Raw genomic sequence first — 16,474 nt, forward strand, 5'->3', positions numbered from 1 at the left:
AGGAATGAATAAATGATTTTATGTAGGATGTTTCTTGTTGCAACCTATCAAAACTCTTTATGCACCCATTAATTTACAAGAAAAGGGCTATTTTACCCTTTTTTTAAATGACTTCCAGACTATCTTTTTTGGAAGCTTTTTTTTTTAAACATTTCTTTTTGAATTCATTCCAGAAAACGTTTTTAAGAAAGAAACTATTTCTGAAAAAAAAATCAGAATCAATTTTTTATAACGTATCATATTATAAAATGTATTTCCAAAATATATTTCGAAGAAAGCTGTCCAGAATGAGAGGAGAGTGAAGTATATGAGATATTTGAATATATTTCACCTATTTGATGAGATAGGGAAAGAACTTTAATGGAGTACATGAAGAAACACCCTATTATGTAATAACAGATAATGACTTTAATGGAGTGCAGGAAGAAACACCCTATTATGGCCATTATGCACTGTGTATCATACTCTCCATAATCTCACCGGCTTCAAACAATCTAGTCTAGCACTTGTGTTTTAACTGAACTGAAAATAATTTTAAAAATTACTCAAAATGTAATTCTACCAGCTGCTAGTCAAGAATAACAGTGCGCGATCGGACTGAGAAGGGATTCAGATTAAAGAAAAAATATATTTAGATTTCTTTTTAAAAGTTAATGAACAGAACTTTAGGAGACTTGATTTTCGTCCTCTTTTTTGGTTCACTCCCTCTGCGAAAATTAAGTTAGCATGTCATTTCAATGTTAATTTCCTTGAAATATTGAGCACATAAAATCCTATAATCAGCTCCAAGATGAAATAATGCAATTGATCATCACTCGATAAAATTATCATTACAACAAATCAATGCTTATAAAAAAATATAAGAAAATACAAAGGTACGAGAGCGAACAATCAATTTCAGGGTTCTCATGACAAGCTGGCCTTTTGGAACAAAAATATTAAAACTGATTTTCACACAAAGAATCATACTGACAGCAAATTGAGTAAAGCCTGAACCTTTCATTACATCTTTAATACTAGATAAGAAACTTGGATAACTTGCCTAAACTGCGCCTTATTTCGGATTTTGCTTTAATCTCCACCCAGCAACGCCAATTGTGTCTAGCACCTAATCTCGTAGGATCCTGCTTTTGTAATATAACGAACCCACTCAACGGTATTGTACCCGCTCTTCTCCCACACCTGCAGGGAGTAAATAAAGAAGATATAGAACCACCTAGAAGTGAGAGGATGCACGAAAAAAGGGTAGGGTAGGTCAGGATGGATACCTTGAGGAAACGGACACGTAAACCAGACGCTGTGAACATGGGAACCTGTCTCAAGAGAACAAGTACGTATAAGTGAAAGTTTGGAAAGACTGCTCCAGAAGTGAAAATGATCATTTTCTCAAAAATTTAAGCCAACAGCAAAGGATCAATACGTCTCGTCAAGCATGGCTAAAAGGGGGGAGGGGTGAAAGGAAATTTAAAACAAATAAATGGTTATGTTAAATCCACACAGTTAGACAACATCTGGCGAAGGAACCTGATTGTAATTCAGCGTCTAATTGCGATAATTTCTTCCGAGACAGACAAAAGCGGACCCTTTATTTTGTTTATGAATCAGAAATATTATGGCAAAGATAAACCAAAATCACAGCATGTCAAAGTTCCAAAAATTAAATTTAAAAGCAACATCTAAACTAAAGAAATTAGAAATTACTGAAACAACCACTGATGATTGAACAACACACCTGAAACTCCATCTGAATTGGTGGTCTAGTCCAAGATTTCTTTTCTGTTGTTGTGGAAATAAGTTCAACCTCTGCACTTAAGGTTGACTCAGTTTGCCCAGGGAATTTTCTAATCCTATAAATAAAGAAAAAGCAAGCAATAATGACATGAGAATGGCTATTATATTGAAAATGTAAAACACTAAAAACTAGAGTATAAAAGGAAAAGGAGTGGGGAGGGGAAGAGTAACAATTGATTCATATATGGATACACTGTGGCTTTTGGCCTAAAAGAATAATAAATGATACCCACCAATAAGTTTAAAAATAATTGGAATTTATAGTTCAAATAATAATCACATGAAGACACTTACTTCCAAACCAAAGAGTCAACAGAGGCGTTGTATTTTGCTCGGCCAGATGTAACTGTGAAATTTGTTTTTGCCGTTTGTTTTGGCACAGGAATCTTGACTACAACCCCAAGTGCAAACATTTTTGCACCAAACACACTCTTTACCTGAAAAACATGTACTGAAAAAATAAATGAACAAGTGGAGGATGGCATATCACCAACAATATGGACATCCAAATGAAAATTTTCAAACCTTAACGTTCACTTCTATTCGTGATCGACCAAGTTCCTTGATGGTTGGCAATACTTTAAAAGGAAGATTAACTCCCTCAGTTATACGATACCTGCATATAAATTGTATTAGCTGATATTAAACACAAACCAATGACAATGCTAGCACCATTAATGGTTAAACAAGATAAGTTTGAACGACAAAGACGAAATTACAAACAATAAGGAGCATATTTGCTGTTGATTTAAGAAATTAGATAGCAAGAGATAGGATTGAAAGAAGAAAAAAAACCTACTTCATTAGTTCAAATTCACCATCAGGTGGTACAAAACTAACGGTCTTCTCTGAGTTGAACCTTGTCAGATTTACACATTGATGGAAAGTGACATCATCAAGCTCAATACTTTTACCACTGCAACATAGATTTGTTTATAAGAGGGGGGGAAGTCATTAGAATAGTGAAAGACCAAACAGGAGGATAAAATACACTTTCTAAGTACAGCATACAGGATAGGAACTATAATGGGAAAACAAGAATACAGGCACCCCTTCTAAAACAAATCATTTCCAATGCTAACATCAGGAGAACATGAAGAAACATGTTTCAAGTGGAAAAAAATCATTGGCGCCTAAAAGAGGGAAATAAATGCAACTGAAGGCTACCTTTTAGTAGGACGGGATTTAAGTTGTGCTTCTTTCTCAAGACCAATCTTGTCATTCAAACCCAACTTTAAATCCGGCATTCCAGAAAGAAAGCACTTCATAAGAATCTTCCCGGTGACATCACAACGCAGAACACTACCTAAATTCACAAACTAGTTAGGAGACACGCAATCTAGCAAATATCAATGTGGAGAAAAATGAAATTCACAGCCTACCTTTTGAAGACATAAGAAGATTTACACTTTCCACAATATCCAGAAAGACCTGCAATAGGTCAATGTTACAACAGCACAAGCTGTATAGCAATAATTGTATGTAAACAACAGATGTGACACTACCTCATTCTTTTTGTACACAAGACCTTCTCTCCGCCAACCAACAGCACCAGTAACTTGTAAAGTTGCATTTGGAACAGGTCTGTCTGTGGGCTTTTGTTTGATGTACAAAGAATATAGCAAGCAAAGGATTTAATGGAATACAAAACCCAACCGGGTAAACATATTGTGTTAAAAGTAAAAATATACAGATAGATAAACACCGCACAAAACAGTAGAAGAATAGTAATCTGAATTGATACCATCTTTATGGACACAAGTTAAAAGTTTGCATCATCATTTTTTTCTTAGTATAATAATTGCTGAATTTACATCATGTTGAGGAGGTGTATGGAAAGTGCCATAGGGGAAAAATTCAAAGTAATATGACATCAATGAAGTAAGAGAAAACCTCACCGCAGTCCATTGGTATAACTCATGCCTTATCAATCAGGAACAGGGAAGAAAAAGGTGAACTTCCAGTACAAAAAAACAGTTTATTTGTTCCTTACAAATATGAAGCAACTACAAAACATTTCGAATTCTGCAACAATATTAACTTGAATGTTATGCATTTAGAAAAAAAGAAGCACATCATGACAGAATAAACATTCCACTTGTGGTGACATATGTCAGGGACAGATTAGTATTAAGTATCAACATAGACCAGATCAATGATGAGACTCATAATCCAGTAAATTTCCAAACAAAGGTCAACAATTTGATCATCAACTTAAGCAGCCAACCGATAGATGCCAGATTGGCCCAAGACAATTCTCTGTTCCCGTTTGGAAGAACAGAGGTGGTGCATTTTCATCTTTTTCAACTATAACATCAAGGCAGTCACAAGAACAGCAGAGAAGTTTCAAAAAAGGGAATATATTGCTAATATGGAGCAAATACCTTGCATATCACTTGATGTTTTGGTATTTGCATATATTCATAGATCTAGGTGGTATTATCTGAGATTTGTTTTTATTTTGTCATGTTAACGTCTCCCTGTTTTCTCATATTGATATCCTTATTCATGGTAGCTACTAGCAAGCAACAATAATATATATTGATTATGTGTAGCAAGTGTACAGTATATTATTTTATGTTTGCCATTATTTCCATACATCTATATGGTATTCCGTGTATCTTCTTCTACTATGTCAATATCTCCATGTTTTCTCCTATCATGTTCATATCCGTGGTCTTACTTCATATTAGCTACAAGCAACAACAGTGTTTGCTGGCTAACCTTGGATGAAAATGGGGAACGCACTCCTTCCTGTGTGATATAAAGCTTTAAGATCTCTGGTGAAAGATTTTGTGGGTAACCAAAGTCCATAATTTCTGCAAAAACCAGTTGTTAATAACCACTCACCTATTTATTGACAAGTATTTTTTTCTATATCACAGAATTTACTCTGGCAATTCAACACTTAACAAATTTTGACTTGGCAAAATATATTTGTTTATCATTTCAATAATATAGAATAGACCCACAATGCTACACATCTAATAGTTATCAAGCAATAGCGTTATTACAGTTTCACATGCACTAGCACAATCAAAACCATGTTCACTAATATTCAAAAGAAAAACCTAGTTTATTGCTTATTTTATGCCCACTAATTTTCATCAAACTCATGGCAATCATTTTGCCCAAAATGTTGGGACTTCAGACCAATACAATGAATTTAGAGTTTGCCAAAGACATCAAGAAAAAGGAACCAGTTGTATCCTTTCCTTTGGTTACTTGCCTTTTTTCCAATTGTCACTATACATAAATGTGTCTTTTTTTTGTATTCATCCCAGCTAAAAGTATGGTTATTGTAGTTATCTATATAATTTAATTTGTATTTCAAATGAAATAATATCATTAACATGTATTTGAATATCTAAGATGCACAATCATACAAAAGCATCTACCTCTTCTGAATAGGTACCAAAATTGACATGTATTACTCCTCACTTAAAGACACTTGGGCAGATGTAACTTTGCTACGATATACTCTTATAATTTCTGAAAGTTTCAAAAATCAGCAATCTAAAACCCTGGTGTTGAGTTTCAAGTCTAAAATATAACACAGTAGACAAAATTATCAAGGCAAGACTAGGTGATTCTCTGTATAAATTACATACCATCTAGGAGCTCATAAATGAGTACAAAATTATTGCGAATTGCATCCTCGTCAAAAGCTCCACCAAAATAAGATCGGAACAATGCAACTGCCTGTAAAGAAAAAAAAGTACAATTATCAACCACCACAAAGCAAAAATATCGTTTTTTAATCACAACAGGAAGTAAAACTTCTAGAGAAGAGAAAACATTCAAAGAGATCTATAAAGTGTTAAAGAAAATATCAATGTTACATTAAATGTTTTTCTGCAATATAGACTAGCGTGCTTAGGACGAAGGTCAATTATAAAGAGAAGAAATTTCAATTTGTCAACCGCCTTGAACTGTAGAAGGCCACTCAAATTATTATAATGTATGCCATACAACCAGCATATCCAGAATCTAACTACTACTCAGCTGCCGCCAACAATATAAAACCAAAAGATCACAAGCCCCAAGTATACGTGAAAATTACAAGACGAAGAATATAGTGATTCAAGAAATAAAATCTTTGGTAGCACAAAAAAATCCTCTGGGTAGATGTATAAACCAAGAAATAAACGCTGTCAAACCCTAATTGATCTTTTTATGACCCTTAGTACTCGTACAAATCCCAAGTCAAGTCCGGCATGGCTCATCATTTATCCACTCTTCTCCACTAAGAGTAGAAGGTAACACCAAACAATCATTTAAAAAACATTAACAACAATCAAAACGGCAAAATTATAAGCTAGATATGAGAGAGTCATGCACAAGCAGCACCCAAACAAAACCTTCATCTCAGATAAAGGAAAATTACAGGTGGTGGAGTACCTCAACAACAAACTTGAAAGCGCAAGCCACATTGGCGTTATTGCTAACAACAATAACAATGTAGACATTGCTGATCCTCATGTAAAAGAAAGAGCATCCACCAATCTGCCTCACAGGGCAAGTACCGAGCTCCTTCGTTTGCATAATATGAGTCCTAAAAGCATCCACCATATTTCCCCTGCAATAAAATCACCAATCAACCCTAGCTAAGTCAATTGTTTCTTATACGAAACCATGATATAATCGCTGCATACAATTCAACAAGCTACGATCGAAACGCGCGTAACACTTGAAGAAAGAACCTATGTACGAATCGCTGAAAACGTGAAAGAGAGAGGAAAGTGGAAGCAAGAGTACCCGACATCGTCGCGATAGAGGCGGTTGATGAGAACGTCTCCGCGGAGGTTGAGGAAGTATATGGCGGAAGCGGCAACCGGCATCTCCGGTCCACTTTATCGGAAGATCGATGGAGACTATCGGATGCGGTGGTTTTACGCCGCGGATCTGTGGTTTCCAGAGAGAGAGCAGCTAACAACGGTAGGCGTGGTCGCCGATTTGGTGGTTTGGATTGGTTCGGACAAGGGCGAAGGTAGTGAGTGAATTTGACAATTCAGACTTGTTGAATGTTAATTGAAAATTGGGAAAAAAAGCACACACGCGTATTCACAAAAGAAATATATAAGAAAATTGGGAAAAGAAATGAAAAAATAACACTCAAAATTTAACTCCATATAATCGTATGTAGTTTTTGTTTGTATAAATAATTGTTACTTTAACATTTGATATTTTTATTTTTATTATTAACTATAATTACTTCGGTGTTAAAAAATAAAATAAAATACCGAAATATTTATAAGAAAATTATTATATATAATTTATTTTAATTTTTATTATATTTCAAGCACCAATTTTACATTATTCTGCGAACAATCATTATCTTTAAAAGGTAATTACGTATATTTTTCACTTTGTATTAAATAAAAAAAAAATTATGTATTTTTCATTTCATAGGTAAAGAATGAGTAATAATAAAGTATATTAAATATATGTACAATTAAAAAAATTAATTATGTAATAACAGAAAAAGGGCAATGATTGTAAATCGTTAATGTTGTAATAGTAATTTTAAAATATATGACATATTTAATAATTTTATTCTTTTGTTGATAAAACTACTGTTTTTGATAAAAATATCTTATTAAAATTATTCGAAATTATAGTGATTATATTGAAAAAAATATTAAAACTAGGTTATAAGCATATAAGTAAAATGTAATTTAAAAAAAATGTTACGCTAAAAGTAAAATTTAAAATAAAAAGTAAGAATAATGTTAGAAATAGTAGAAATCACAATTGATAGTATATTAAAAAATTAAAATAGATTACATGTTATCAATTTACTATAAAAATAATAAAATATTATTTCAGACCTAAAATTATTTTTAAGTACTTTGAATTTAAATTATTTCTTATCATCTTAATTATTTTAATTAATATTATTTTTTATTCTAAACTAATTATAATTAACGATAATGGTTAAAATAACCACAGGAACTTAAAGGATTTAAGGTTAACTAAGATATGAGTTTTTCTAGATCTTTGCTTAATTTCTATGAATGAAAATAAATAAATATTATGTCATAATCTTAAACAATAAAAATTTCCATAACTAAAATTGAATAAAGAAATTTTCATAAACTTAAAAATATTTAAACACTCACTCTTTTTTATTAACTTTTTTATTATTTTACCAGATAATATATTCACTTTATATCACGTTTAAAGTATTTGCAGTAGTATAACTTGAATTTTTTTATAAAGTATCCAGATCATCAGTGTGTTAGTTAAATTAAAATCATTTTTAAAATAAACTGGTTTATAAAAATAATATATATAGATAAGATAGTCGTATTTTATTAGACTAGTAGTTAAACTATTTAAAACATAAGTTATTACACTGTCCAGTTATAAAACCATCTATTAAGTACAAATTTAACCTTAATTAATAGTATGAATACAAGGACGCATATATATATATATATAAATAAAAGTTTGAAGAAATGATTATCTTATAAGTGAGAGGGAGAGAGAGAACCATTTCCCTAAATCTTTACAATAAATATGACTAAAAAGAGAAAAAGAAAGATAAAAAATCTACAAAGAAAGATTATTAATTAATATTAAATGGAGTTTGAAGAGGATATTAATTTGAAAAAAATATTTTATAAATAAGTTGAACATATTTTTAGAGATTTCTAGACTTATCTAGTTCTTTATGAAATAAAGTGGCAAGAGATCCTAAATTTGTTCATTTAAATGACAAGGAAGATAATATTATTAACATAAATCATATATCTTGTATTTAAATTATATATATATATATGGTATTTTGATAAAATTCAATTGAATATATTTTTATTCTTCATAGTTCTTTCAAGTGAAAAAATTTATATTCCTTATTAATAGTGACACAATTGTTAAGAATTTGGTATGAAAATTCAATTTTTTTTATGGGTGTGAAGTTGCATAATTTTAACTTTTTTAACTGAGATATATGTTAGTTTAATGACTAGTTAAGTAATAATAACAGTGATTTTTTGTGCACTTTAGATTTTGCAAGGTTAAACTTTGATGATAGTAAGAGTATGCGACTTGTACTATATTCTATAGTTTGGGATGTCTTTCTAATTTATAATTGTTTATGAACTAAAAATAAATATTACATTATTTCTCATAAATGTATATTTCATAATACAAATTATTAGTAAGACACAACTATCTTATTAGTGAATAAGTTTTCATTCTTAAATGTTCATTAGACCTTTGGAACATAGTTTTCAAACTTAATTTAAACCATCACCAACTCAATGCAATGTTACAATTTTCTAATTAATAACCTTACATAATTAGGATTTTCGAAATGCCTTAAGAATTTTGTCTTTTATCACTTGTTGAAAATTATCATCGGATGAGGATTGTCATATTAATGTTGATATAATTGTTTGAGTTTAATTATTTGGGTTGTTATATTTCTTATTTGATTAACTATTTATGTTATAGTATCTTTGTTTTGTTTTATGTATAGAAATATTTTCATAGTTTTAATTTGTAATATGACAGTGACTTTTAAATTTCAATGCTTGTGCTTAATTGAAATTTTAGTTACTAGTTCATCTTAGTTTGTTAAGTTATACGATAGCCTCGGAGTCTTGCACGCACCCGTACGTGGATAATTGACCTACAGGGGATGTAGAACCACAATGCCTTAATGAATGTTGATAACTTTATTAAGTACATATATTTTCTTATAATATACAAAGAGCACCCCTTTGCACCACCTTAAACATATGAGTGATGCATTTGGTGGACACAACTAACTCCACCCTATTATAGTAATGCAACACCCATGGATATCACTGACCTATAAGAAGACCTACAAAAATGTCCTGATGAGGATCCAAGAGTGTAAAGATGATGCACATAACAATCTTAACCCTAAACCCTAAACCCTAAACTCTGATGCAAAAGATGATGTTATTCATAGTCATTAGGAGGATGCAGAAGAATACAAAGAAGATGATGCACATGACAACCCGAAGAGGATCAAAGAGAAGATTGACACTTGTTAAGTACAAGATTAGATGATGACAGTGACACTTTATCACATAACTCATCCGAGGTGTTCCACTATTGTATTTGGACTACGATTTATAAGTTAATATTACATGTTAAAATTTTATTGTACACACTGATGTTAAAATGATACTGTGCATCAATGATATAAAATTTTATTAAAAAAAACTATAAAAAAACTCATGTTTAATAAAAAAAGACTTATAGTATTTTGTAATGGACAACATGTTTGCAGTTTAAAATTTGTTTATAAATTACTATCTATATTACATAGATAGTATCTATATTAGTATTATAGATATTTAAAAATAATGAAATATAAAGCCTCAAATTCTCCAAAAAAAAAAAAAACAGTTTCAAATATATTATTTAAAAGAAAAGTAAACTCTATTATACATTTAATTTTTTTTATGACGAATCATTGAGGATAAGATAATCGAAAAAAAACAATGAGAAGTGAGGACATTAATTTTGACGTGTTAGAAGTAAGTAATAAAAGAGAAGAAATGATGTGAGATATTTAATGTGATTAAATAATGAGGGCAATATATAGAATAAATGTATGTAATAAAGAGAGAAGGGGTATTTAATAGGAGTGAGGAGGTATTAAAAGGGATGATTCATTCCTGTGGCATGCATAAAGGAAAGAGGTTTCGAAAGGTGAAGTTATTTATATGTACGTATAGGAAAGTAACATAAATAATGGTAAGTAGTATCCCATAAAATTATCTTTACCTCTCAATATACACTTTCCCCCCTTTCCTTCAATTCTAGTTTCATTATCTCACTCTTTCCGTATCATAGTCAGGTGCGCTTTTTGTTCCTCGGTCTCTGAATCCCCCACTCACAACACTCTTTCTTTCTCTCTCTCTCTCCCTCTCACACACAGTGAAACGCTTCTATCTCTCTCTCGTCGTCTCATCAATCACTCAATTCAATTCATCATCGATCGCTGCAGAGTCTTCAGAGGGAGCATCCAATTTCAAGCTTCAAGCCGCATTCGCCGCTTGATCTGCTGCAATGGACGCTCGCGAACCGCCCCGCGCCCCGCCACCCTCCATCATGGCAGGCCCCACCTCCTATGCCCACACCAACATCGGCCCTAATTCGTCCGGCGCCGTCATGATGGCGCCCGCCACCGCGCGATTTCCCTTCGGCGTCGTGCCGCAGCAGCAGCAACAGCCTCCGCCAGCGTCGGAGCCTTTCCCCGTCTCCCCCGCTGCCGCCTACGACGGCTCCTCCTCGCCGATGAAGCCATGCTCGCTCGCCAAGAAGAAGCGCGGTCGTCCCCGGAAGTACTCGCCGGACGGTAACATTGCCCTCGGCCTCGCTCCTACCCATGCCTCACCTCCTCCACCTGCCTCTAACGCCGCTTCCGGCGGCGGTATCGGTGGAGATTCGGCTGGTACTGCCTCCGCCGATGCTCCGGCGAAGAAGCACCGAGGAAGGCCTCCCGGTTCTGGAAAGAAACAGCTGGATGCTCTCGGTAGTTCTTGTTGTTTTTGTGTTTGGTTTTTTTGTTTGAATGGAACTGATTGTGATGGTTTCTTTTTTGTGTTGATGTGAAGGAGCTGGTGGGGTTGGATTCACTCCCCACGTGATCTTGGTGGAGTCTGGCGAGGTAATGCTAAATAAAAACTAGACTTTCCTGAAATGCCATGCAGTGTACTCGTTTGCTTGTTTGTATTATGTGGCTCTTGCATTTGTTTGTTGGTGGTTTATGTGGCTTAGCTTTGGATTTTGATGCCTTGTGTTCTTGGTTGGGAAAGGGAGAGTTTTCGCTCTTTACTCAACTTGAACTTTTCTTGTACCCCCAGAATGAATAATTATGGATAAATTAGACTATCTCTTTTACACAGTTGTCCAATCACAAATAAATATGTATGAGAGATTTAGAATTTTTCACAATAATTATCTTAAAAATGAAACTAACCATTGTGTTTTTAGTGTGTAATATTTTTTTTGCTGAGTATACATTAGAAATTAAACTCATAATTATATGGTAATACCTGTTTCTTTTTTGGCAAGGGTTATAAGCCTTAGTTTTGGAAGTTTTGGACTTATTAACTGCGTTGTTATGGTGTTATGGTTATGGAAAGGTTGAGGGTCTATTAATAATGAGAGCAGAAAGTTTTGAAACTGCTTTTGATTGTGACCTATCTATTTTGGGAGACAGCCTTGCAGTGATTATTGTTTTGTCATTCTTTATTTGTATTTTTTGTTTGAATGATTTCGGTGCTATTGTTCTGAGTTAATCTTAGTTCTTAACCTTTCTGGTGATGAAACAACATTGTGGAACTAGTCAAACTGCATACAGATAATCCTCAAATTGGGTGTTAAATGAGACCTTCATCTAGACAATTTTATTTTAAATATATGTTTGTTTTAGTTTTCTGTGGCTAAAAAAACTTACCTTGTTGCATGGGAACTTGATGTCAATTTCTCATTCAGTGCTATTATTTTTTAGTTCATCAATTCTCTTATAACTGTTGATGTGGAGTGTGAATGATTTTTGGCCATCTCATTTAATCAATTTCAGAATTTAAGAGGTGTATTTATTTGTTATAGTTTCTTGTACACCATTTACATTGTATATATTGTCCCACTAAAAAAGGTAAGGGGTAATTATAGCATTAACTTACCTTTCTCTTTATGAGGATAGTTAGTAACACATTTTCTAACACTTACAAACTGCAAATCAGGAGAGGAGATAATTACTAAATGAGAAGTGAGACTCACCAAAATTGGCCATTTTCAATAAATTCAGCTAATACTGGAATAGTGTGTTTTGGGGAATGCTTTGCCAGTATTTATTGTCAGCCTTCTCTTGTTAGTTTATCATTGAACTGAAGCAAAATTGGATTTCTTTAGCCAGTCACTATTTTATTGTGGAACCTTCATAGTTGGTGTGTGCATATATATGTAGTTTTTTTAGGCTCTAGACAATTCTTTTAAAGTTTCCATTGACAGGGTTGGTTTGGGTTACTATTGTTACAAATCCTTCTCACTAGCATGCTTCTGATTGTAGGACATCACGGCAAAAATTATGGCATTTTCTCAGCAAGGGCCTCGGACAGTTTGTATTCTATCTGCTATTGGTGCAATCTGTAATGTTACCCTTCGACAACCTGCACTGTCTGGTGGTACTGCTACATACGAGGTACTTTTATATGCATTTGGAATCTAGTTTTCCTTTTGTATTAAGCTTTATCTATACTATGTTGGAAATGATCTTGTACCGTGTGTTTGATTAACATGCATACCAATGAGAACATAAACTGAATGAATGTGATACAATTTTCCATACTTCCAATTTCATACATAACTATGCTCTAGAGAATGAAATATAACACAATCACTTAATTATTTGGATGGCTGTGATTTTTTCCATTGTTTCTTTTGATATTGGAACAAGAAAACTGTGTAGTTTCTGAGGTGGCAGCTGAAAATGGTTTATTCATTTCATGTGTATTTGATTTAACCTATTTTATTGTGTGTGCTATTATAATTATTAACAATTTTTCAAGCAACTACTTCTATTGTCAAGTAGAGTTATTAGACAATGAATTTCAAATTGTAACCTAAATCCAATTTCGGAATCATTGTTGAGTCATTGACAGGTAAGGCCAACTGAATTTACATACTAGGGCCTATTCCTAAATATTTACCATTCTGCTTCAAATGTGAGGTTGGACGGGTAAAAACCTTAAACTAATTTGAAAATTGTTGGATATATATATATACGGCATGGAATTGGTGCTTTCTTACTTGTAACCTGTCTATTTTGGAAAAAAGTATCCGCTATGATTATTCTCTTGTTATTTCTTCAAGTATTAATAATTTTTTGAGACTAATTTCAGTACTGTTGATCTTTGAGGTAATTTAGGGGTTCTTAACCTTTCTTCTGATGAAAGATGTTATATCAACATTGTCTAACTATTGTACAAAGGTGTACAGTAGTATGTACAAAGGTGTACAGTAGTATGTACAAAGGTGTACAGTAGTATGTACAAAGGTGTACAGTAGTATGTACAAAGGTTTTAAGGATCTAACAGAATTGGAGGTGCTTATATTTGTTGCATTTAAAGTTTGTATTTTGGTGCATATTCTCTTTTATTTCCATTTCCTGCCGTGCCATATGCATCCCACAACTAAATGTGTGTTTGGTTTTAAGTTTATAATGCTTTTAAATCGACATTGAGTGTTGTAAATGAATCCTTGTCTCGTTGGATTCATGTTCAACTTGATTGATTTGGAATACAAACACTGCATAAGGATCATTTTCTGCTAATAAGTTTTGGATTTCAGATGTCTCAATTATTAAGAACTTTATATCTCGTTTTATAAACTACAGCATTCTTGATCGATAAGAAATCAAAATGACCATCTACAGGAATTTTTGTGATGTTTGTTTATTGGTTGTACTTGCCATAAAAAAAGTTTCAAAAGAATATTGAAATTTAGCATTTAGGTTCAATTATTCATTTAATTCCTATAATTATAAAAACTTTTCCTTTTGGTCCCTATATCTAAAATCATCCCGTTTAGGTGTTACACATGCCATTTTTAATCTTTTATAGTCCCTTCTCTTCACATAATTGTAATCCTTTTTAATCTTTACATTCATCATTTTAATCTGTTTTAGTTATGATTACAATAATTCTGAAGTAAACCTGATTTTCATCTAGAAGTGTGAGAGTGGAAAGATTAGGGCTTTGGGAGAGTTGGTTCATCTACTTGATGAAATAGTTACGAGCTTAATCATTGCTTCCTCTATCCCTTTTTGCCCTTTCCCCTAGGTAGAGTCCTGGAGGGAGTGCCATTTCCCTGCATGAGCTAAATCTTATTGGTTTCACGGTTCTACACTCCACTATGTCTTGCTTTATATTGAAATAGTTAGTGATGTCAATTTACATTGCAGGGCCGATTTGAGATTATATCATTATCAGGTGCCATGCAACAATCTGAAAGTAATGGTGAACGTAGCAGAACATGCACTTTGAATGTAACCCTTGCAGGGTCCGATGGACGTGTTTTGGGTGGCGGAGTTGCTGGAACGCTAACTGCGGCATCAACTGTACAGGTATCGCTCTCAAATGGTATAAAGTTTATGTGGATTTTGGTATTGTATATATATTCCCTTGCTCATTATTATTTTCAAAACTTTGATGCTTTATTTATGTGGAATATTTTTCACTGATAGGTCATAGTGGGTAGCTTTATTGTGGATGGAAAAAAGTCGAGCTCGAATGTCCTAAAATCTGGGCCTTCTTCTGCACCACTCCCCCAAATGCTAACCTTTGGTGCACCCATGACTCCAACTAGTCCTACTTCTCAAGGGCCTTCAACTGAGTCCTCTGAGGAACATGACCACACTCCTTTTTGTCGGGGGCCTGGGCCTGGGTCTGGACCTGGACTCTACAATAATTCTAGTCAGCCCGTGCATAATATGCCCATGTACCATCATCCACTATGGGCTGGCCAAAGTCATCAGTGAAGACGTGACTTGGGATTAACAGTGCAGAGAAGCTGCATAGTTTGCATGTTGCCTGTTCAAAGTAGTGGCTAGGGATCAATTCTAAAATGCTAACTGCATTTTTGAGACTGACTTTAGAACAGTCTGTCTTAAGGTTTAAGCTATTAAGTTAATTAGGGTTTTTTCTTCTTTTAATTATAATCGTAACATTTCTAGGGATGATAGGCAAAGGATATGCTGCCCATTATCCATCCGAATTCTGTCATTTTGAAGTTTGCTGTCTGCACTCCGCAGTAGCAGCATAGCAGGGGAATCAGAATTTGTGCTCATGGCTCGGGTCGTTTATTTAATTCTCAGTTTACCCGCATATACATTTGCTGCTTATTCATTCATTTTAAAACTCTAACTGTCACCACTTTACCTGTCAATTATCCCATAAATTCTGACATTCTTCCTAAGATAATTCTATCTCATGTTAGCCAATTCATAACCATTATTATTATTTTAAATGAAAAAAAAGTATAAAATGCTTTTAAGACATTAATATAACAAAGCATTGATTTTGCTTCATTTAATGACTTTTTTCTTAAATACTTCCCTTTTAAGTGTGGTTTAAAGGTTTTGATACAGAATAATAAAAGCATTAATCTCTATAATTTCTAATGGATTTAAGTATTTTCAAAAGTATCCTTATAATTTTGTATTTTTTATTAGTTGAAAATTAGTCATCCTAATTTATCTTCTCTATAATAGAGGAATATTTAATCTATTCTCTCTCCATTTAATAAAAAATCTTTCAATAATCCGCAAAGAAATAGATTATCTGAAACGTTTTGTCTCATTTGAGTGGAAATACGTTTTCCTTTACAATTTTTATTCTTAAATTTTTTATAACCAAAAATTTTGATTTGAAAAATTATAAAAATATTTTTTAAAGAAAAAAATAAAATTTATTGATTAATTAGAAGATAGATGAAAATATGGAAGAAAAAAATTGTATATTAAAGTCCTGTAAAAAAATAATTTAGTTGTCTTTAATAATTTCAAGAGTAGATATAATTAGTGAAAAAAATTAATGTAGTCTGAAATCCAATATAAAGACACGGAACAATTTTAAATAGGGACAGAGAGATTACATCTTAGCTAGAAATTTCATCACTCCTGATAATAAAT

At 32.9% G+C, this 16,474-nt stretch overlaps 2 protein-coding genes across 2 annotated transcripts; one reads left to right on the forward strand and one right to left on the reverse strand.

The window, feature by feature from the left end:
* Window positions 1-791: 791 nt before the first annotated feature.
* On the reverse strand, window positions 792-6,885 carry LOC137808177 (AP-2 complex subunit mu). The gene is made up of 13 exons (XM_068609155.1): window positions 6,550-6,885; window positions 6,193-6,370; window positions 5,403-5,493; window positions 4,516-4,610; window positions 3,297-3,386; window positions 3,174-3,222; window positions 2,959-3,097; window positions 2,591-2,707; window positions 2,317-2,407; window positions 2,086-2,228; window positions 1,733-1,847; window positions 1,269-1,313; window positions 792-1,182 (listed from the first exon to the last, which is right to left on the reverse strand). Exons 1-13 carry the CDS (start codon window positions 6,630-6,632, stop codon window positions 1,102-1,104), a joined length of 1,317 nt encoding a protein of 438 aa, XP_068465256.1. The 5' UTR covers window positions 6,633-6,885; the 3' UTR covers window positions 792-1,101.
* A 3,552-nt stretch (window positions 6,886-10,437) lies between these two features.
* Window positions 10,438-15,630, forward strand: LOC137808181 (AT-hook motif nuclear-localized protein 13-like). The gene is made up of 6 exons (XM_068609161.1): window positions 10,438-10,633; window positions 10,784-11,311; window positions 11,394-11,446; window positions 12,854-12,985; window positions 14,747-14,908; window positions 15,029-15,630. The coding sequence occupies exons 2-6, from the start codon at window positions 10,846-10,848 to the stop codon at window positions 15,320-15,322; spliced, it is 1,107 nt and encodes a 368-aa protein (XP_068465262.1). The 5' UTR covers window positions 10,438-10,633; window positions 10,784-10,845; the 3' UTR covers window positions 15,323-15,630.
* The last annotated feature ends 844 nt before the right edge of the window (window positions 15,631-16,474 follow it).

Source organism: Phaseolus vulgaris, chromosome 3 (genome assembly GCF_000499845.2).
Source record: "Phaseolus vulgaris cultivar G19833 chromosome 3, P. vulgaris v2.0, whole genome shotgun sequence".
In the NCBI taxonomy this organism is placed as follows: domain Eukaryota; kingdom Viridiplantae; phylum Streptophyta; class Magnoliopsida; order Fabales; family Fabaceae; genus Phaseolus; species Phaseolus vulgaris.

Bases quoted from the DNA above. Each gene is read 5' to 3' on its own strand.
- LOC137808181 (XM_068609161.1), top strand. From the start codon at position 10,846: ATGGACGCTCGCGAACCGCCCCGCGCCCCGCCACCCTCCATCATGGCA. The intron at 12,986-14,746 runs GTACTTTTATAT...TTTACATTGCAG, and splicing joins GTGGTACTGCTACATACGAG to GGCCGATTTGAGATTATATC. The intron at 14,909-15,028 runs GTATCGCTCTCA...TTTCACTGATAG, and splicing joins CTGCGGCATCAACTGTACAG to GTCATAGTGGGTAGCTTTAT.
- LOC137808177 (XM_068609155.1), bottom strand. From the start codon at position 6,632: ATGCCGGTTGCCGCTTCCGCCATATACTTCCTCAACCTCCGCGGAGAC. The intron at 3,098-3,173 runs GTAGGCTGTGAA...TTGTGAATTTAG, and splicing joins TCTTCTTATGTCTTCAAAAG to GTAGTGTTCTGCGTTGTGAT. The intron at 2,408-2,590 runs GTAGGTTTTTTT...ATTTATATGCAG, and splicing joins GGTGAATTTGAACTAATGAA to GTATCGTATAACTGAGGGAG.